Genomic DNA, 24245 nt, shown 5'->3' with positions numbered 1-24245 from the left:
CGTAACATCACTATTTCTCAATGAAAAAAGGGGGTGTTTTATAGTTCTCCATGTATAACCAAGTTTTTCTCTATCGCCTAAGTGTTATTATATATTTTTTTCTAACTTACCCACTCTTTTTTTTCTCCCGTCCTCATTCTGATAACTGAAAAAAAAAATGCATAGGCGGTTGTCACCCGTATAGCCTATCCCCGTGGCGCCAGCCCTAGCATGCACTAAAGTTGCATAAGTTTGGTACATGGAGAATGAGAGGAAGGGATTAAACGATGTTTTGTGCGTACAATTCTGCGAAATAAGCGGTTTGGTTATTTGGGTGTGGGGGAGAAATCTGACAAAAATTATCCCATGAACGTTGGATAGCCAGTCCCTAGCTGGTGATGTTATTTAGGATGGGTATCACGTCATTTATCTCGCGTATGGTTTTCATATAGCAATGTACGCCTCGATAAATACTCCCCCCTATAAATGGTCATCGTACTTTTGAGACGTGTATGGCATGCTAGCTATTTTTAATTTAAAGATATCAAAGGTTTAAAAAAAGAGGAGTCAACACGATGGATCCAATGACTACATGAATACCGTTTCAAGAGTGTCATAATTTTACATTACATTTCAATGAGCAGACGAATAGCTTGCTTTGGTGGCTAAAAACAACTCTTGAGTCTGTATTCCAGTGACATAGTGAATGCTTGTCGAGGAATTTAATGTTTTTCTCAGGTTACGACCAAAACTTTGAACCAATGGTAACGCTTGAATGGAGTTAACCGAAACATATTTCACTCTTTGCACTTACGGATGCAGAGAGGATGTAAAACTGAAAAGAATCTTGCCATCCGTTGGAAAAACGTTATGTATCCGTTGTGTACTCCTTGCATACGCGTTTCATATGCTCCACTGTGATTTCATTGTTCGCCCATTGTGTCCATTGTCCGGAGCGGATGAAAACGGATGGAGCCACCTAGAAACTTTGCTTGTCAGCTATGTCCGTTATGAGTACGTGTTTGTGTCCGTCAGCCAGTGGAACCAGCCTTAAAGCCCTTTCAGTCTGTCTGCTTGCCGAGTCTTAAATGACAGCGTTTCTAAATCTAATCATTACTCAATCAATACTCATGCTCAATTTTGTCGATGGAAGCTATTTCTGAATAATACAGAATTTTCCCCCACATCAAAACACAACAGTTTTTTATCGCCGTATCTAGGATATCTAAGGAGATCATTTTAAGACGTACGAGCAAGGAAAGTATATATAAAAGGGAACTAGTTTTATTATCAACCTGTCACGGAAAGGGGGAACTAGGCCCAAGAAGCGACGTTCTTTGAAGGATGGGTGAAATAAGACGATGTTTGAGAAGTAAATATGGACACTGGCAAAGAAGTTGCGTTCGGTCGATGCATTACTCCTAGTCCTTAATTCATCAGGGACTATTTCATATAGAGAAAGGGAAAGAGCGAGTGGACATATGGCTTTTTTTCTGGCGATCGCAAGCGAGGCAGGCAATTACATTATCCCCTGAGAGCCCGGGTGTAATTAACAGTTATTCTCGCTCTACTTTTCGCTCAGGCTAACATACACGTTCCATCCATAACTACCGGGACTGCCAAAATAAGGCGGCGAGGGTAATCAGCTCTTGAATGTCGGGATGAGGATCGATGGAGGGTATTGCGGGGGTGATCTTACAAGGAGATGGTGGAGAGGAAGGGGCAATTTTTCGAGTATAGGGGTAGCAACGCATTGCGTTTCCCGGCTGGTACGATGGGCAATTATCAAATAGGCCTACTTTTGGTCTGACACACTTCTTCGTAGAAAAATGGGAGAGATTTAAAATCAAATTAAAAAGTTGAGACTCAAAGAAAAGGTTAGAATAAATCCCAGATTCAAAATTCTGGAGATTATTTTTTTACAGATATTCGTTCTTTCTACCCCCTCCCTGACCCCCTCTCCCCTTCTTCTCCTCCTCCTCCCTCGTCACCCTTGAAAAATGCCCACAATTTATTAAGCGAAAACCTATATGATTTTTAAGAAGATTCGATTTGCGCAATAAATAATGGTAAAATTCAACACGCTTAGTGTTTGAATTCGTGATGTGCAGATGCACCAATATTATTAATATACTAATAATATTCTATCGAAGGTTTCCCGCCTAGCACATTAGTAATTAGTATCTTTTGCTCCGACGCAAAACAACGATCAAATTTATTAATGAGTTTAAAGTCATGCATGTTCACGACATATCAACAGCTTACACAACATTTTGATGCACGTCATATGATGTGGTATATAGTTGGCTAAGGGTAATGCATTCCCATCAATAATGTTTGAACCGTGCTTAAGTCAAACCAAGTACGATGGAAAACATAACATTAACTATGGGTATCTGCTGACGTAATTACCTGTTTTGATTAATAACATAAATCTAGTGTGTTCATTTTTATTTGCTTTAATAGATTCCATATTTCATGAAACCACGAAAATTGGTCATTAAATGCCAGTTTGAGAAATTAAAAAAAAATGTACGCCGGGTCTGAACATAGGAAGTCAGATTCATATGAAATGAAGAATAATGCAAAATAAACTATTCATATCAAAATTTTTTGTATTACCTTTCATTTTTTCCCCGAGTGACAGCGCTTGTGGGTTCGATGAACCATTCCCTCAATTAATAACACAAGACTCGCAAGGGTGAGAATGATTTCAAATCTACTGAAGATAGTACCAATGTATTACCTAAGTTAGAAAACAAATTTTATGGCGCCATTTTAACCCTTACTCATCACGTTTAATGAATTCATTACGAAATAGCACTGGTGTGAATCCCGGGGGATGGGGGATATACCCCCCCCCCACTTTTCGAGGGGGGGGGATGGCCTGTACAAACATCCCCCCACTTTTTACGAAAGAAATGAAAAAAATCTCAAGAGATAATTGATTTATTGGTGAAAATTCTTCCTAAAATACCGCTTAACAAATAAAACAATATTATTGAATCATAAAATGCATAAAAAGAGCCAGTTCACTATTTCCGAACGAAATATTTATGTCCTTATTATAGCATTGAAGAGAAACCCCCGTTTCTTCCAATTCATCAATGTTAGGGTCTTTGGGAAGGGATTAAGATGGAATATCATACAAATTGAATGTAATCTCTAATAAAACCATTACACCATCATGGGGTAAAAAAGATAATAATATTGAAGGCGTATTTGCCATATGGACATACAGTGGCGTAAATATGGGTTGACATGGGGGCACATACCCCCTGACCAAATAAAAAACGGGAAAAGGAGAAAAGAGGGAGAAAGGAAACGTAGTGGAAAAGAAGAAAATATTATTCATTATCATGTTATTTTATATTATGATTATGTTATGTTACATTACATAAGAAACATTTTATCATAACTTTATGAAACATAATTTGCCTGGGCCTACGTCTTCATTGTTCCTGGTGCTCGCATTGTCTGTTTAACGAGATATATAATCCTGTTGTACTAAAACATCCCGTTTCAAGTCAGTATAAGCCAAATATATTTCCTAGCACTTGAGTTATCATTTTTTTATGTAGTGACATGTGCTTCTTTTACATGACTCAAACGGTGATTGTCCCATGTTCAGGTCTTCTTTTATATATGAAACATGTCCTGTCCGTGATTACGTTCGCATTAGTGGATTGGTGAGATATGTCTGCTCTTCATGAATTCCTAAAATCGGTCCTTAAAATGTCCCTTCTTCTGATCTGAATATAAAAAAATTTCAGCTCGCGCTTTGCGCTCGCATCATTTGGTCAATGAAATACGTATGGTCCTAGTTAATTCCTACAAAGAAACCTTAAAATGCCCCACTTCAGGTATGAATTATCTTAATTTTCAGCTCGCGCTTCGCGCTCGCAATATTTAAATATTGAGATGCGTATGATAATCATGATTGCAATGACTACAAAAAGTGTTTCATGTGTTCAGATGTAATTCTAATAAAATCAGCAAGCACTTGGCTCTCGCATTAGATGACTATGGTGAGATATGCATACTCTTAATGGATTCCTAAAATACATTCCTTAAATCTCGCTGTTTGGGGTCAAAATATACGAAAATTTGAGCTCGCGCTTGGCGCTCGCATTGTTTAGCAAGACAGGTACCGATTATGATTACACGAATTTGATTATAATGTCCCTTTTAAGGTGTGAATATGAAAAAAGTTCAGCTTGCGCTTCGCGCTCGCATTATTTGATCAGTGAGATACATATCCGTTTAATGACATTGTCCTTAAAATGTCTCTATTAGGTCAGTATAACTGGCAACTGAGCGTGCTTCGCGCGCTAACTCAGTGATTAAAAAAATATGCTGGTGCCCCCACAATGCCGTGACCCACGGTACGCCACTGTGGACATATCAATGACAATTCCTTGCATATCTAATAACATGATTGCAAAAAAGAAATGCCAAAAAAATTCAGTCATTCCCCCACCCATCAACACGGATTTACGCCAGTGGAAATAATACACCATGAAAATAATCACTTGGACAAGTGAAATGTCGAAGGGTGTGATGCGATGTTTTCCATATTGTCCAGGCTGCAAAGAACTTAGCAATTAAATGGCAAGTCAAAAAAAAATCAACGCAAGTCTCTAAATGCGTGGTTTTCACTGGTTGAAAATGGTTTACGTTTGAACTTGATTTCGAAGTTGATGGAGAGTAGACATTTCGTGATATGACATGTATCGTAATGTTCATTATTCCGATGAATAAATACATAGCGGTCATCAAACCATTCATAGTTATTCTTTCTTTGAAATCCCTCACTACTCAATAAAAATCTCATTAAAGCTGTTCTGCTTCTCCAGCGGCAGCGGCTGAACCCTTATCTGGCTTTCTTCCACCCTTTCTCCATCTTTCTAGTACCACCCAGCCCACTCCCTCATCTCTCTCAATTTATATTTCCGCCCCCCCCCACCCTCTCTCTCTCTTGTCCTACTTATTTTCGCCCTCTCTTCAATAATGTTATGCGCCGTCGCGTTTCGATCCGAGTCGGGTGTAGGGAAATGCTTGTCACGCTTGTGAAACAGTTAGGCGATAAATACTGGCACAAATACTCGTTACGTGTAATGCACTTTTGCATTTCGGCGCCACGTGGTGGGGCTTCAGGGGAAATCCCTTTAGCTTACATCAACGCCGGCAAGTTACATTATGAGAGTGTCCCTTTTCAATGTTACCGTTTATTTGGGGGAAGACATTGCGTCGACTTATGCCTCTGAAATCGTTCAAAGACAAGATTGTATATTGATCAAATCTTAACATCGAACGGCAGCGAAATGAAAATTGCACCACCCTCAAAGGGAGGCCCTTTCTGGTGACTGGATTGAATGTGGTTTAAGCCTTCCAATATATTACATGTTCAGACTTTGTGTAGGGTGGTGATGTATATAGTAGGTGGGTCAAGAATTGAATGTACAGCGGATAAGGAATCACACCTGATCTTTGATAATAACCTACCTGAATTTACATTTCAACTGCTCCAACGTAACCTTTACAGTTTGTGGTAATTTCGTTGGGTATTTTCATGGCCAAAATTTGGAATAGCTTGAACATTTTTTATCACACAATATCCGTGGAGGAGCCGTGGTGTAGTGGTTCTGACTCTCGCCTTGTAAACAGAGGGTCGTGTGTTCGAATTCCACCGCGGTCTGGCTTCCTTTGGCAAGGCGTTAATCCCCCTTTGTCACTCTCGACCCAGGTGCTAACTGGTTACCCGGTAGGATGTGAAAGTTATTAAAGCTTGTCCAGTACTGTGTGCGCCTCATCGGCGACTGACTGGAATACGCCCCAGGGAGTGGAGGATGTGCACACATTGTGTGCGGGAATGACTGATCGAATCCGATGAACGGGGTAATAATATATCTGTAAGCACTTAGACACGTCCTTCCGATGCATTAAGCGCTATATAAAAGCGGATTATTTTCATTATCATTATCCAACAATCATCACAATCTGCAATCTTGCTGAACAGTTAAGAAGACAGCCGTTGTAATATACCAGTATCAAAGTGGTTAATGAACGTTCTGCGATCAGCTTTCCGAATGGTTTTATACTGGCCAGGATAGATAATTGCGTGCCTAGATCGTGAGGTAATGTGAGGCTACACTGTAAAACATAAGGTGTTTGAATTGACACCTGTTGTTTTCGTTTGAGAGCCACATCCTTAGGTGTTTAAATTACACCCTAGAGTTTAAAATCACAATCAAGGGTGTGGAAAAATGACACAGGTGATGTAATTACACCTATTTCTGTTACACTAACACCAAACAATTAACACCGGAGTCAAAATAGACAGGTGTGGTCCGATATTTTCTCCAACTAATACCAACGTGTTTGCTGAGTAGTATCGTGACACCTAGATCCTTGACCACACCGGGTACCCCTTTTCAATCTCCCTTTCATTTTGCAAGGTATTGACAGAGTGTCGTTAAAGGAGAATGGGACGATCAAACACCTGATTTCATGCCATTCCATTGGATCCCCGAGTTTGCATGCCTCTACGTCTAATCAATGGATGGACGTGATACTCATGAAGACCATACAGTGTCTGGTCGAACTGTTCATTAGTCTTTACACCTGTATAGGGGTCGATGCAGACACAGGTGAAGATCCCGGAGAACGGGGGGGGGGGGGGGGGGGGGGGGGGTAGGCTAGCCCCACTTACATTTTTTTTGGGGGGGTCATCCCCATTCACCTCAATATCTTTATATCTTTATCTATTTTAGATAGGATGCCAAGTTCAGATCACTTACCTAAACATTACACCCCCAATGCCTGATTTTGATGGCAAAAATCTTCTCTTCCGTTATTTTTGCGAGATTTAGCAATCCTCATTTATTGTCTAGTTTGGCTATTGTGTGGTTGGATGGGCGAGTTCGTGAGTGTGGACATAAGTCAGAAGACATTTGAGAACTTGTTTTACTTGATGAATTGGGTATGATTTCATCCTCGTTCGGACAATCCTGTTCTGGGAATCTTTCATTACTTAAAAACCGTCATTCATCTATCATGTCTATAGTAGTGTCATCTCCTTGCTCGAGGGGCCACGAATGGGACCACCTGTCAATAATTCTGTCTCGCTATTTCTGCAGAACGCAAGAACGAGGCAAAGCACTCTATCTAGGAGGAACCGAATGTACGGGTGAATGGACATTACGCTATGATAATGAAAATATGATTCTTTTTTATTCATTTATTTCATTTTATTTTATTCATTTATTTTCTTTTATCCTTTATTTTCTATTTTTTTTATTTTTTATTATTTATTTTTATTTATTTATTTTTTTAATTTCATTTATTTATTATTATTTTTTTTTTGGGGGGGTCATTTTAAATTGTAGAGAGTTCTGGAACCAACATGAAATATGTGTTCCATCACGTCCTTTGATATCACCTGCGGTACGTACATACGATTTTGCAGTACCCCCTCTCCGTTCATTTTCCTCCCTCACCCACGTTACCTATAGAACAGAAATTTAAGGACTCACTATGTTTCCGACGCCCCTCCTCCTCTCCCCCCCCCCGCCCTCTTGATTTTTTTTTCATTATCCGTCGATCCCTCCCATTCCACTGTCCTTCTTCTTTCCTGTATAATTTCTCTACCAACTAATATGATCAGTTTGGGAGTTAGTGAGATGAGACCGCTCGAAACAAAAAGAAATTAACAGGGCAAGTTTGCCAAACCCGTCTCCCCATCTTTCTCCTTTCTTCTTTCATGCACGCCCTCGCGGACTACCTTCACCATGTTCACGGATTCTTCCCGTTCCCTATCTTTCTTTTCGAACTGTTTCTTTCATCTCGACCTCCTTACCGCGCTCTTTTTTTCAAAGTGTGACAATCGGATGCAAACACGGCGCTGTCACGATGCTCTTCGCCTGATGAGGGCAGAAATAGGTTTATGATCACGCGCTCATTGTGTCTTGTGAATGCGACGGTCACACCGTTGTGAAAGCGGCTCCACACCGATCAAAGTTATTACGTCTTTTCCCTAAGTGATACATCGATTTTGGAGTCGGTTTCGATGGTGTGACCGCAGGACTATAGAACGGAGATAATGCTCTCCTCCGCCGCGAGATTGGGAGTGGGTGTTAGCACGGTTAGTGGTGGTCGGAGAATGGTATTTAGTATGTACACGTAGTGGTGGGATTTGATTATGATAGGGTGCTTATAAAGACGGTTTCATCCTGCTCATAGTTTACTGAAAGCAAGAAATGGGGTTAACCAGATTGGCCAAAGAAATAACATATTGTCATGTTCTCATTGGCATATCCGTCACCTTGATCAAGACCCGATCATGCCCGTTTGTTGGTGGGTGTTTCATAAAGCTGTTCATTAGTGACGAGCGACTTTACGACGAATGGTGATACTTTCCTAGGAACTACACCAACATCAATGAAAAATCAGGTATCAGTTACCACAAGAAAGTCGATCGTAACTTACGAACTTCTTTACGAAACACCCACTGGGTTGATTTACACCGGCAATGTGTACACTGCAAAAACTCCGGTGTTGATTTAACACCAGCCCGGAATCTATATGTCCACACCAGAGAAGTATTGAAACAACACCAGTTTCGTATCAAACCGATGCTGTTTTAATACTCATTGGTGTTGTATAAACACCTATCTGGTGTTAGACCAAAACGAAACTGGTGTTTTATAACACTTCTCTGATGTGGACATATATAGATTCCGGGCTGGTGTTAAATCAACACAAGAATTTTTGCAGTGTATGCACGAGGAGAGTAATTGTATTAATATCATGATCATGATGAGTAGCTAAGCTTATTCCATTAAAAAATTGCTATATATTTTTTATGCCTTTTAAGTTACCATGTCTGTATTCTATTCAATCTCCCGAAAATTAATTGTAAAAAAGAGTATATTTTTCGATGACATTGGATTATTCGGAAATAATGATATTATGGAAGCAATGTTCTAGATACAACCCACTCGTGTCGGTCAATGTTATCATTCTTCCCACCTGTCCAGTATAAGTTACGTAGTTCATCGTGCTGTCTTAGCTATCACAAGATTATGTGCAGACGGATAAAGTACATGTGTCGAAAATGATATAACGATTATTCAATAGCGCGAGTTGCATTGTGTTCGGGTTTCAGGGGTCCACGGCACCCGAAGGTAAATAATGGCTACAACATTAAAGGACAAGTTCACCCAAACCAAAAGTGGATTTGAATAAAGAGCGAAAAATCCAACAAGCACAACACTAAAAATTTCATCAAAAGCGGATGGAAAATAAGAAAGTTATGACATTTTCAAGTTTCGCTTAATTTCAAAAATAGTTATATCTAAATGTTATTCTAACCAGCGAAAGTTCTCATAGAATTTGAGATCGTGTAAACAGACCTGTCATTTCGCTGAAAAAGTATACATTCAACATGTTTGAGCATTTTATTGAAGTAAGAAGATCAATGGCATAATGAGTCAAATTATGAGAGGACAGAAGGTGGCGCACGGGAGAAAATGTTTATCTAGTCACGAGAAGGCAAAGCGAGCGAGCAAACAAATGACTGATGAAATAAAACTCTTATTAAAAAAAAAGAATTCAACATTAATATCCATCTAATCTTGTACATATTTTTCCATTATTTTCCTTCTTTTCACTTCATTTTTTTTTTTTGGGGGGGAGCTCCCCAATCTGTACGCCAATGACGAATATCTATCAAACAGACGTCTTCTTGAATTTACTACAGAGAAAATCCAGTATGTTGTGACAATCAGCCTCTAAGTGTCCTTAATCTATAGTGAATACGGGGTAGATTCTGTATACGCAATGACCATCAGACTCCAATCAGCATGTACATGCATCTGCATTGAGAGTGGGTGTATGCTTGACCGCAGTCACACCCACGTAACCATCTCCAAAGCGATCGATGGTATGTCAATGAGTAATAACGTAATGACGTTGATCGGTCTGGTGTCGGTTTCGGCGGTGTGACGGTGTCGTAAGGCCAAGAAGGCGTTGAACACCTGCGGATTGGCGCCTGTTACTTCCCGTTCGAACCCGTCGTGTTCCATGCTTACAATTATCCCTTTCTCATCATTTATTCATTCTCTTCAACAGCACTCCATCCATCCTGTCATCCGGTGTGCTAGCTCTCCTCTAAGGTGAATAATGGTCGAAATGTTCAGACAACTTTGAAGCTAAATCAACTCACATTAATGGATTGATTTTCATATCCTGCAGCATTAGTTTTGCTTATCTAGTTAAAGGGGAAGTTCACCCTGAAGAAAAGTTTGTTGTAAAAATAGCAGAAAAAATAATAAAAAATATTGGTGAAGGTTTGAGGAAAATCCGTTAAAGATTAAGAAAGTTATTAGAATTCAAAGTTTTGGATTTGTGACGTCATATGCGAGCAGCATTCCTACATAGCGAATGGTAAAAAATCAATGAATTTCAAATTTTGTACGGTTCCTGATAACTTTATTTTGTTTTCTATTTATGATCGGGTGTGAAATGATTTGTCTATTGATATACAAAAGGCACAGTAAAAACCATTTTCAATTTTCTGAGAAAATGACATTTCATATATTTTTTACCATTCGCTTTGTAGGAATGCTGCTCGCATATGACGTCACAAATTCAAAACTTTGAATTCTAATAACTTTCTTAATCATTGACCGATTTTCCTCAAACCTTCACCAATATTTTTTATTATTTTTTTCTGCTATTTTTACAACAAACTTTTCTTCAGGGTGAACTTCCCCTTTAAGGCTTATTCAGCATTCTCCCTCCTTCATCGTTCACTTTATCTCTCCCCTACCACTCCTCGCATGACTCTCTTAAATGTTGAATCCTTCGTATCCACTGGCCATCCCTCCCCCATCTCCATGGGCGGAAATCCAAGGGGGGGGCGTGTCCCACTCAAAATAGTAGGGGGACACAATATCAAATGTTCCCCCTACTATTTCTGGTCTTTTATGATGATAAGAAATTAATCATTCAAAATCGTAATAAAACATGTAAATTAGGACGAGATGACCTAACTTTTGGGATGATAACCTTTTTTTCTTTTTCTTTTTTTGCTAGTCAAATTTATTTTCGTCGAAATTACCTGAAATTTTGGGAGAGATTTAAGCCCCTGCCCATCTCTCTCTCTCTCTTTCTCCCTCTCTTCATCTACCTACCTGTTCTTTTAGTTATGTAGACATGGAAGAAGAAGAATTGGCAAGATTAATTACAAATCGACGAAAAAGCATTAGATGTAAACATTATTTATCGTTGCGTTTGTGCCTCGATCATTCCAATCGAGGTACTTGGATAGATTTAATCCGATCACAGAGATTATCTTCTTCGAGCTTGATGAAGTTCATCAGGGCCCGTTTCATAATACTTTATATAACAAATTTGCAACAGCCGTTTAAAGCTACTGAAATCCTTTCATTTGATTGGCTGGGAGTAAGCTTGTCATCGAAAAAATGTGTACTTATTATTCTTTATGAAACGGGGCCCTTTTCGACATAAGGATCCGTCCTTTGTCAAGACACTCGATAAAAGAGCCCTTTCCCGTGCCTAAGATTATCATGATATATGTATCAGTTTCATAAATTCTTCTTCGCACATTAATGGCAAACAACGTCGTCTGATTTATCAGTTCATCCTTCCTTTCGTTGCTCTTCAGGACACATTCCAAAACACCGATTACCATGACAACAGCAGCAGACGATCAGTACTCGGTGCTATCGGAACGCAAAGGTATCTATCCCCACTACTCGTCTACTGCAGCCTATGTGCTTGGCAGCCTGCAAATCGTCGGAGCCGTCGTAGCGATCATCCTTGGTATCGTTTCGATAGCTTTGAAGACACTTTTCTACTTCTACTTGGAACCAGTGTGGGCTGGACTAGGGGTAAGTTCACAATTATTGTTCGTTATGTGGAGGAGCCGTGGTGTAGTGGTTCTGACTCTCGCCTTGTAAACAGAGGGTCGTGTGTTCGAATCCCACCGCGGTCTGGCGTCCTTTGGCAAGGCGTTAATCCACACTTTGCCACTCTCGACCCAGGTGCTAAATGGGTACCCGGTAGGATGTGAAAGTCATTGTAGCTTGTCCAGTATTGTGTGCGCCTCACAGGCGACTGACTGGAATACTCCCCAGGGAGTGGAGGATGTGCACACATTGTGTGCGGGGATGACTAATTGAATCCGATGACCGGGGTAATAATATATCTGTAAAGCGCTTATAAACGTCGTTCCGATGGATTAAGCGCTATATAAAAGCGGATTATTAATATTATTATCCATGCCCATCCTTACCATCGGCGCCAAAACCGCAACTCCATTCTCCCTCTCGCCACCCTCCGATCAGCGCATTCATTCGCAATTGTTCACGTCTACAATTTGTTTATTTATTTATTTATCTATCTATTTATTCATCTATTTTAGATGGTGTTTTTCCTCTTTTCTCGCCTGTATACTTTTATTTTTTATTCTTTTGTGTCTTGGTTTTTTATTATCTTTTAACAGTTTCATATCTTCACAAGACAAGCGGAAATGTCGAATAGTGATGGTAATGCACCTTTAATCTCAAGCATAGTGTACACTGTAGTGAACTTCATGAATTAAGAATGATTAGGGATACAATTCTATAATAATCATGATGATACTTCTACTACTACTACTACTACTACTACTATACTACTATACTACTATACTACTACTACTACTACTACTACTACTACTACTACTACTACTACTACTACTACTACTACTACTACTATACTACTACTACTACTACTACTACTACTACTACTACTACTACTACTACTACTACTACTACTACTACTACTACTACTACTACTACTACTACTACTACTACTACTACTTTTACCACCACTATACTACTGCCAATACTACCACTACTACTTCTACGAAGACGAAGAAAAAGAAGATGAAGTAGTAGTAGTAGTAGTAAAAAATAGTAGTAGTAGTAGTAATAGTAGTAGTAGTGGTAGTAGTAGTAGTAGTAGTAGTAGTAGTAGTAGTAGTAGTAGTAGTAGTAGTAGTTGAATAAGGAGAAAAATAAAAGAAAAAAAAAGAAGAAGAAGAAAATGAAGCTGTGGAAATACAAGAAGAAGAAAAAAAAAAGAAAAAGGAAGAGGAGGAAAAGGGATATTAAATGGAAAAGCATTAGGTAGAAAGGGAAACTTAAGAGGAAAACAAGAAAAGAGTATGACATTAATAAATTCTAAAAGTGTAGCATAAAAAATATATATATAGGACATACTTACCATGATATTTCATTAAATTGTTCGCGAGGGGACATGACCTATAAATGTCAATTCCCGACAGAGTACATGCTAATTCATTGTAAAAGATAACGGGATGAATTCAAATTGAATATTTCCAATAAACATTCCTTGTCGGTAAACGGATGGGACTACGTGACCGATTAGCCTCAAGCTCTGCGATGGAACCCATCGATGAAAGACAAGATCGAAATTAAGACAGTAAAATGCTTCTCTCGCTCGATCAGAAAAACAAATTAATAAAGGAATATGCTTTTATTAATTTTAAAATCTCTTGGAGCCGGAGCTAAATCTAGTTATGGGCTGAAAGAGATTGTGACCTATATTTGTCGGTCATTAATGTCTGTAGGCAATGTGGGTTCGTGACGATTAGAAGGCTGAAAAGGGAAAGTTTACCAAACTTCGTGGCATAGGCTTACTGGATGATAAATACTTCTTTAATTTTTATTTAATTTGATTTCTTTAACTTTGTTTCTGTCTCAATACTTAGTTCTGGTAAATGAAATGACCATCTTGCCTTCTGTGAGGTGTCTCTAAAAGCCTCTATGAAAGAATCCGGTGCTCGTTAAGTTTGTGTGTTTGTGCGTATTCCTTTTAATAATAATCCGCTTTGATATAGTGCACAATGCATCGGAACGCTGTGTCTTAGCACTTGACAGATATATTATTACCCCGGTCATCGGATTCAATCAGTCATTCCCGACACAATGTGTGCACATCCTCCACTCCAGAGGAGTATTCCATGCAGTCGCCGATAAGGCGCACACAGTACTGGACAAGCTTTAATGACTTTCACATCCTACCGGGTACCCATTTAGCACATGGGTCGAGAGTGGCAAAGTGTGGATTAACGCCTTGCCAAAGGACGCCAGACGGCGGTGGGATTCGACCCACGACCCTCTGTTTACAAGGCGAGAGTCAGAACCACTACACCACGGTTCCTCTACATTTACCTGCCTTTTGGGAAGAGACAAATATCAAATTTAATAGTTTGAGTTTTAAATCATGATATACCATAAATCATAAATACAACTACTACATTATATCATCTGCAGTAAACGTCACAAATTTAAAAGCTACATTATAAACTTTTTTGTTTGGTAATGATAAGAAAAAGCACACGAGGGATCATGATGGGAAATGAATTACCAGTGACTAATTAAAGGGCCATGACATGCAAAGAACTGTTAAATCTTTTCCCCATCGTGCTTGTGTAGTACGTATTGAAATGACATTCATGGCATTGATTTGTTTACCATACACTTACAGACTCTTAGTAAACGTTAAGTGACGTTATTCATTTCATGTCATTAAATATTTAAAAGTATAGCTGTGCGGGATTTCAGCACCGGTTCTCCAATGATGATGATTTTCATTAAATAGTTATCATATCTCCTTCGGATCCGTTCCCTATTGAACAATAATTATTTTCTCCTTCTAAATAAATAATTTGTTTACCATGATTAGAGCCTCATGTCATCATTCCATTCCCTCTAATTTTCTGTGGTGTTGTGCAGTTAGTTAGAAGAGAGCCAGTTCCCGGTATCTTTAAAAGGAGGGGTTACAAACTGACCTACAACTGAGCTGATTCTTTTTTCCCCCCAAAAAAGTGATTATAATTATAGATTCTTGAACAGTGGCGTACCGTGGGTCACGGCATTGGGGGAGGCACCAGCAAAAATTTCGGGTCACTTAGGGAGCGCGCGAAGCGCGCTCAGTTGTCAGGTAATGACCTAATAGAGATATTTTGAGGACATGCAGTGCCATCAAACGGATATGTATCTCACTGATTAAATAATGCGAGCGCGAAGCGCGAGCTGAAAATTTTTGATATTGAGGGCTAAAAATTGACATTGTAAGCGAATTGTTTTGTAATCATGATACTTAACTGTCTCGCTAAACAAACAATGCGAGCGCGAAGCGCGAGCTAAAATTTTTGTATATTGACCCTAAACAAGGAAATTTTAAGGATTATATTTTAGAATCCATTAAGAGTATAAATATTTCACCATAGTCATCTAATGCTATTGCCATCCTTTGCTGATTTTGTTTAGAATTACATCTAAACACAGTCATGAAACACCTTTTGGAGTCATATAATCATGATTATCATACGCATCTTACTAATCAAATACTGCAAGCGCAAAAGCGTGAGCTGAAAATTTAGGAAATATAGACCTGAAGAGGGGCATTCTAAGGGTTGTTTGTAGGAATTCTCTAAGACCCTACGTATTTGACTAACCAAATGATGCGAGCGCGAAGCGCGAGCTGAAATTTTTGTATATATTGACCACAAACATGGATATTTTAAGGACTATAGTAACGAAATAATTAAGTCAGAGTATACATATCTCACCATAGTCATCTAATGCGAGTGCCAAACGCTTGCTGATTTTGTTAGAATTACATCTAAACACATGGAGCACTTTTTGAAGTCATATTGTAATTATGATTATTATACGCATCTCACTAATGCGTAAATACTGCGAGCGCGAAGCGCGAGCTGAAAATCTAGGAAATTCAGACATGAAGAGGGGCATTCCAAGGCTTGTTTGTAGGAATTCACTAAGACCCAACGTATTTCACTAACCAAATTATGCGAGCGCGAAGCGCGAGCTAAAATTTTTTGATATTCAGATCAGAAAAATAGACATTTTAAGGACTGATTTTAGGAGTTCATGAAGTGCAGAAATCTCACCAATCCACTAATGCGAACGTTAGCACGGATAGGAAATGTTTTATATTAAGACCTTAATTTCCTTCAGCAAGAAACTCATCCACAATGTGCTGCACTCAACCCAGGTGAGGTAAATGGGTACCGGTAGGAAGTAATTCATCAAAAAGCTGTGTGTGCTATGAACGCCTAGCTTAGCCGGGTAATATAGGAGCGCCTTGAGCACCTAACAAGGTGGATATGTGCGCAATATAAATACCCTATATTATTATTATTAAAATAGGGCAATAACTTTCAGTAGTCATGAAAAAGAAGAATATATCACTACTTAAAACAATAATAACTCTAATTGCGAGGAAATATATTATTTTGTTGTATATTGATTTGAAAACGGGAGGCTTTAGTACAGCAGGTTATATATCCCGTTAAAAAGTCTATGCGAGCACCAGGAACAATGAAGACACAATTAAGCAAATAATGTTTCATAAAGTTGTGAAAAATGTTTCTTATGTTATATAATATAATATAACACGATAAACAACAATTTCTTCTTTCCCCCACTACGTTTCTCTTCCTTTTTCCCTCTTTTTCTCCTTTTCCCCGTTTTTTTTTTTTTTTTGCCAGCCGATTGGGGGGGCACGTGCCCCCCCATGCCCCCCTGTAGTTACGCCACTGTTCTTGAAAGACTTAAAGCCACCGCACACCTTACGACCGCTCGCCATCCGATTTTGGAACAAATCGGATTTTGCTGATTTTCTGAAAATGTGAATGGAACATACCATTTTATTTGAGGTTAAAATTAATTGAAAGAATACTAATATTACCATTTTGGAAGATTTCAAGCTTTTATTTTGCAGTAAAGGCCAAATTAGTTTCAAATCGTAGCCAATCGTACGACTGCTATGACGTCATTACGACTAGATATTAAATTCGGTTTTATTCTAAGGATGATAGCATAGTCACAGATTTGAACACATGTATTCGTACGATGATTTAGAACATTACACAATAAGATATTCCATGTCTCAATATTAGCATCAAATTCTACTATATTTTATTCTGAAATTGGGTCGCAGACCAATCGTAAGGTGTGGGGTCGCCTTTAATCATTTTATATATATATATACTCAGAAGAGCCGTGGTGTAGTGGTTCTGACTCTCGCCTTGTAAACAGAGGGTCGTGTGTTCGAATCCCACCGCGGTCTAGCGTCCTTTGGCAAGGCGTTAATCCACACTTTGCCACTCTCGACCCAGGTGCTAAATGGGTACCCGGTAGGATGCGAAAGATATTGTATGTTTTATTTTGCCAGCGCCATAATGTGGCTGCGATGAATGCAAGGAATGCTCCCCAGGGAGTGGAAATTGTGCACGTTTCGTGCTTGATTGAAATGAATCCAATGACCGGGGTAATAATATGCTGTAACGCGCTTTGGGCCACTCTGCGAAATTATTATTATACTCAGTGCCTCCTTTGGTCTTTGTTTCTATGCTTCTTCTTTTTCCCCTTGACTCAAAGGGTGGTTGTCCCCAGCACCCTGAAGAGCAGTCTGTAATTACCCTTTTTTCGTGTGAAGCAATACCCCAAATTAAGAAAAATATGTCTTAAAGTGATTGGTTAACATTGGTTTGAATTTTAAAAAATCTGAGCTAGAAAGTCAATTTTGTCACCTGTGTCTGTGATATGTTACAAAAAATGAAGCCCATGAAAAAATTGCGTTCGAAAAAAATTATTTAGTGCTTCAAAATATAGAGTGACCGGAAACACCATCTTAATTTCATCCCATACACTTATGTGTACTATTTAGGTGTCTATAAGACGCCTATTTACAAAATCGGGGTTTGCCTCGTAGTTTTAGCTTTTCATTCTCAATAATGGTTGTTTTCAGGGTTTATTAGTTCTAATACATGCACTTGTACACATGTTTCATCTTGGTTTGAGAATTTTTTAAATCAGCTGCTCACAAAGTTAAACAATACCTTTAAAGTGGTAAAGAATATTACTGTCTACTCTGAGCCAATACTCCATTATCAATTGTACAGGAAAAAGACAAAAAGAAACATTTGAATTCATACATGTTGCCAATTCGACCATTAGCCATATCACCCCCTTCCCTCTTCCCATTTGTTTATTTACATGCGATTTAATCTCCATAACATGTTGAATAAAGATTACCATAATAGATATTACAGTAAAAAAAAATCCTTCATAAAATAGTTTTTATAATAAGAATATTTTATGAGTAGCCCAAAGGCTGTATATACAGGTGACTTGGAGCCGCATGGGGCATAAAATGAAATGGCTGGTGAAAACACATTTGCGGTATTTTCTGTGATCTTTGCTGTCCGAATCCCTGCTGGACTCAACAAAAGTGCATGACCAATTCATTCCATTTCCTACCGATATGTGCAGAAAGGAATATGAAGTCGGAAAATAAGAGGACGAAATTAATTTTTCGATGGCGAATCACGGACGCAAATCCCCCAGGGTGGGACTATGCGTATCTCCGTTTTCGAAAAGTGGCTAATGCTTAATACCCCTACATTATTTTGTTGCCAAGAAAATTGATAAATGTCATAATTGATGAGGTAAACTACTGATGGCTTTATGGACACACTGAAAATGACACCAACAACTATACATTTATCGTTTTTAAATGAGCTAACCTGTTCAACCTGTTTAACGGGCGGGTGAATCTTAAAACTAAGATTTTAATAAAGTAAATTATCTCTTAGATTAGTGGTAATAAGAGTTTTCTTAAAAACGAGAAAAACTTCAATGTGATAGATGTATTTGAAGTGCGCGATCCATGAGTGTTGGATAACATTCAGCTCCACTTTATCCCATTCTCTCTCCTCCGAAAGGGGGACCGTTTCATGAAGAAATTTGTCAGTGAATTTTCACGGACATGTTATAAGCTACTGAAATACTTGCATCTGGTTGGCTGAGAGCGAATTAGGCAATGAGAATCACGGAGTCTTTTCATGAAACGTCTCCCTGATCTGTACAATCTTACAAAATGATTGGTAAAAATGACCAATGTGTTGGGTAATAATATGTCCGACCAAAAATAATAGTCAAAATCAGCCAATTTATTGGTTAGAATCTACCAATTTTGGGTGGTTGATATCGAGCATTTCATTTTTCAGATACACATTCACCAACCAAATGGTTACTTTGACCTTTACTTTTACCTCGTAACATATTGCCGCCGTCAATACAAAGAACACATATGAATCTCTATCGGAATATTGATTCCTGTTGCTGACCTGCGAACATTCAACTCCACCACCCCCCTCTCCTCAGAACAGAACCCCACCCACTGGTATATTATTGAAGGGTCGGGGAATTCATTAAACATGTACTATGGAACGGGATGCCTTGAGGGTCAGTCCAATATCAAGTGGCCTCTCCTGGCAGTGGCAGTCTCAATGGAGTAGTGACTGATTCTCAGTGAGGTTCAAAAAGGTGGTTGCTCCCTGTCCCATTGCGATAAGATTCCAAATGTTTTGTATTTGAGCATGAGGGGTAAGGAATCGTCCCCCTTTCAAACTTTCAAAGTCCTCTTTGCAGTGGCAGACTCAATGGAGTAGAGAATAATTCTCAGAAAGAATCGAAAAGCTGGTTGCTCCCTGCGCCGTTGCGATTAGATTCCAAGTGTTTCGTCTGTGAGGGGTAAGGAATCGACCCCCTCTCAAATTTTCAAACTCCCAAAAGTCCTGATACCTCGAGGTGTAATAGTTCTGACTTTCGCCTTTCAGTGAGAGGGTCGTTGATCGCTGTAGAAGAAATGCGATTCAAATTACAATGCCCATGTCACAGGCACGTAAGGGCGGCACTCATTTTGACGGGGGTGGCCGCCCCCGTTATTTTTCACGTAGAAAAACAAAATAAGAGAAAAAATTACAGGAAGAGAGAAGAAAAGAGTGATTAAGATTGACAAAGTGATATGATTTTTTTTTCATTGAGCTAATTCAAGCGTAATTTTGTTTAAACTTTCAAAAAAAAAATACTGCCATTCCTTGGCCCTTTCCACACTCTCTGCCCTTTCCGCTTTAAGAATGTGTCTGAAATTAATCCGACAAAGTTAGGAATAAACATATTTTGCAATTCTTTATAATGCTGCAACCCAAGTGAAATGGTGTGTTGCATTGTATTAACTTTATTCTCCATATAAAAATACAAACAAAAGTAAAACGAAACCTTTCAAAAAATCATTATATACGACTAACTTCGATACATGATATACGGATGGATAGCCCTATCAGAGGTTGTGATAATTGTCTGCCTACATAGTCTGCAATGAGCCTAGTGAAAAGGTTAAGAAATAAAATAATAGGAAAGATAATATATAAACCCTGAATTATTATCAATGTTATCAACAGCAGTTGCTCAACAAGAGAGGCAGAAAAAACATTTATGTGCATCTACACCCACCCAATGCTAAATTTACATTGGAATAACACGGACGAGACGAAATGATAACAAGAATGATGTGTTTCATGTAGGATAAAATTCTCTTCTGACTCACCAACCTATCGAAATGAACTGGAAATAATCAATGAGGAAATAGTCAATAAGGGATCAAAACCAGATCGAGAATTCTTTTCTTTTCTTTGTTCACGGGGTGGGGTGGGGAAGGGGCACTCGATCACAGACCTGATATGGATGCCTAGACATTTCATTGTTAACACCAAATCCAACAATTACAGCAGAGTCAATTATATATTAAGTGATTGATTCCAAGTTTCAATGTCGGATATTGTGTTTTTATTGGAGTTCTTATTGTGATGGTGATCGTAGTTGTGTTGGTGATGGTGTTTGGTGCTAGCGTTGGTGTTATGACGGTAATGGTGTTGATGTCGGTGTAACTGTTAGTTTTGGTGAGAAGCTATAATTTTGACCACGGAAACGACACAATCTTGAAAATGTACCGACACTGGAAATGATATTACTCGGTGTTGTAAATAACATAATTGGTATTATTGTTTTTTAATCGAAATTTGCTTTTAGAACTAGATGAACAATTCTCTCTTTCATGTATGCATTAAGGAATTTATGATTAATTCATCCATTCATCCATTCATTCTTTCTTTCAATTAATAAGGCACGATATCCATTTCGTATACCAAGTCATTTATTACTGTAACACGTCATTCCCTATACTCTTACTGGAAATATTACTCATAAATTTTGCAGATACTTCATCAATAAACAGGGTCTGCTGTCTTTCTTCTTTCCGAGGAGTATTTCGGAAAAAAAAACAGTGAAATTATGATGCTACTCAACTATCCACGATCCATAGACCATGTACAAAATCACATTCCGCGTAGCGCAAAATGTCGTGTAAATGACATTAAAAACGAAGCATGGAACTCATTAAGGTCAGTTCTAGCCTTGAACAAATAAATTATACCATAATCAGATAGCAGGGCGTGATGCCATTACAGTGGTTGCTACGCAACCGCCCTTCATCATATTCCATCCTGTTGATCATTTCAAGGATAGCTTTTCTTTTTTAAGTAGTGGTTATAATGGGAAATAAGTGAGAGATTTGAGCAGTGTCGACGATGCAGAAGTGAAATTATTATTACATTACAATATACATTATTTCTTATTTTATTCTTTATTTATGTTATTTTCCGTAATATTCATGACATCGATTGGCAATTAAAATAATTTTACCTTTATGGTAAAGTTTCGTTAATCCTGTTTTTTCTTTCACGCTTTTCCTTCTCTCGTTGTCCTTATTTTTTAATGTTATGTGAGGGATAACCCTACCCCCCTGCCTCTCGCTTTCTCTTTCTATCTATCTATCTATCTATCTATCTATCTGTCTGTCTGTCTGTCTGTCTGTCTGTCTGTCTGTCTGTCTGTCTGTCTGTCTGTCTGTCTGTCTGTCTGTCTGTCTGTCTGTCTATCTATCTATCTCTCTTTCTCTCTTTCTCTTACACCCCCCCCCCACTCCTTTCACCTCGTTTCCTCTCGATTATACAGTGTTACGGGGGGGGGGGCTTGCTTCGTTCCGTTCCGGAGACCCTTTTTTGTTCCGTTAACTGCTCAATCTGTCGGCACCGAACGGGTCGCTCCGGAGACACCCAATTTTTGACATGGTCTGTTCCAGAGCATTGCTTTTTGGCAACCGTTGGTCCTAGAGCCGTTCCGGAGACCCTCATTTTAAGACCATTATTTAGTTCCAGAGCCCCCTATTTTCGACTTTGGTGCGGCACAAAGGTATCATGATATAATTCGAGTAGCTCCCCCCTCCCCCCTACCCGCTGCCACTTCTGAAAATTGTGATGTATACCGCTGTCGATATACATTCTACTACCCGTTATAATAGCCACTGTTTTAATCCACAACTACTCTGAAATAATTCCCTTTCCTCATATAAAGTCGATTACTCGCCCAACACCTGTGCCCTCTCCTATCAAGACAGTCCTCTAGTGCCAACGCAATAAACGACAGACATAATAATATACCTGACTAAATTTAGAAAAGTGATTACCATATCATTACTCTATACACATTAATATCGCCCAGATGCATTTTCTATACGCTACATAATTATGTACCTCAATCCCTCGTGATATGGCGGTTGGTGCAAGAAGTCATTGTCGTGGTAGTGCCATATTTTACACAGCAAAAACTGTGGTGTTAACCGGTGTACATAGAGGACCACACCAGTTATTTTACACCGGCGTCAAATTGGTGGTGTTAGTTTTACACCTATTGGTGTTATTACAACACCTTTTGTTGTTACATTTACACTATTTGGTGTTATGTTTAATCTCTAGGGTGTAATTTTAACACCTCAGGGTGTGGTCCTCTATTAACACCAATTGGTGTCAGTTTTAACACCGCAGTTTTTACAGTGTAGCATCCACTTTGCAGTCGCTTTTTGCAAAGTTCAGAATCTATTGAAAATGCCCGTCAAATCACGGTGGGTAGACTAGAGGTCAGGTCGATGGTACACTGTAAAAACTGTGGTGTTAAAACTGACACCAATTGGTGGTAATGAAGGACCACACCCTGAGGTTTTAAAATAACACCCTAGAGATTGAACATAACTCCAAAGAGTGTAAATATAACAACCATGGGTGTTGTAATAACACCTATAGGTGTAAAACTAACACCACCAATTTAACACCGGTGTAAAATAACTTGTGTGGTCCTCTATGTACACCGGTTAACACCAAAGTTTTTGCTGTGTAGTTGATGGTCAGGGACAGCACATCGTCTTATGATTCGGAATTAACGGACGAAAAATTGCATATGTCGTTAATTTGTCCAGAGCCCGGCACGACACTGCTGTTTTAATTCACTGATTTTCAACAAAGACTTCTCTGTTGTAAAAGGCTTTTGACAAAAGATTCTCTCCGTTATAGGAAGCGTCTACGAAGTGATTGCTAAAATTATCTCCCAGTCAAGACAGCAACAATGATAGTGTTGGTGTTGACAACGGTGTTGGTGTTGTTATCGGTGTTCGCAAATCATGCATCAAACAGTGGAATTGTTCCCTAGCCGAGTGGTCTAAGGCGCCTGGCTATACAAGGAAAGTCCTGGGTTCGATCTCCGGCCGCGGCACCTATGCCCGTGAGTAAGGCATTTAGTCTACAATGCCATTTTTTTTGGGGGGGTGACCCCCGCTTTCCCGGACCATGACAAATGGAGCGTCGTGTCCTATCCAAAAGCATGAATGCCCGAAAGAGGGACTTAAATTTGGATCCAAATCTGGTTCAATGACATTTGCCCCACCGACAATACGCCGTTGTTAATTCCGTACACTAAGGAATGACAAATTTTATCCCTGGAACTAACACTTTTCCTTGCCTAAACCCAACCTTAAACATAACCTAAATCCCTATTGCAACCCTAACCCTATACCGTATACGAAGTAAATCCGGAGCACTTGTCGCCGGAGCAGATGTCATATCACCCGAAGTGTTGTGCGATGACGTTTCTCAAAAAAAAAATCTTTACATCTCCTGGCTAAAAGCCGGGATAACATTGCTCTATATTGAATTCGGCGAAAGCTGGCTTCCATGTGTACAAAGATAAAATAATTTGCCAAATTTTCGCAGGTAAATTAGAAAAAAAAGGAAATGAAACAGTGCGTGAAATATTCTGTCACCGGGAACACTCCCAATATCGGCATGATTTTCATTTGCAATCATTACTCTACTCACTCTCATATACTGGAGCTTATGAAAAGTGTCATTTTTGTTTCCATAAATACCCTTCTTCCCCGTAATCAGCGTCTGACGTAGACTCAAGTCCTCT

The 24245-nt window shown here is 39.0% G+C and overlaps 1 protein-coding gene across 1 annotated transcript in view; it reads left to right on the top strand.

Annotated features, from left to right (window-relative positions):
• Positions 1-24245, top strand: part of LOC121431579 — a 53496-nt gene that overhangs the window by 3336 nt on the left and 25915 nt on the right. The window contains exon 2 of the mRNA XM_041629123.1: positions 11669-11894. Coding sequence (XP_041485057.1) covers positions 11694-11894 — 201 coding nt within the window. The 5' untranslated portion in view covers positions 11669-11693. The remainder of the gene's footprint in view (positions 1-11668; positions 11895-24245) is intronic.

This window comes from Lytechinus variegatus, chromosome 18 (genome assembly GCF_018143015.1).
Source record: "Lytechinus variegatus isolate NC3 chromosome 18, Lvar_3.0, whole genome shotgun sequence".
In the NCBI taxonomy this organism is placed as follows: Eukaryota; Metazoa; Echinodermata; class Echinoidea; order Temnopleuroida; family Toxopneustidae; genus Lytechinus; species Lytechinus variegatus.
Note: the sequence above shows the minus strand (reverse complement) of the source record. Positions and strands in the feature narration are given on the sequence as shown.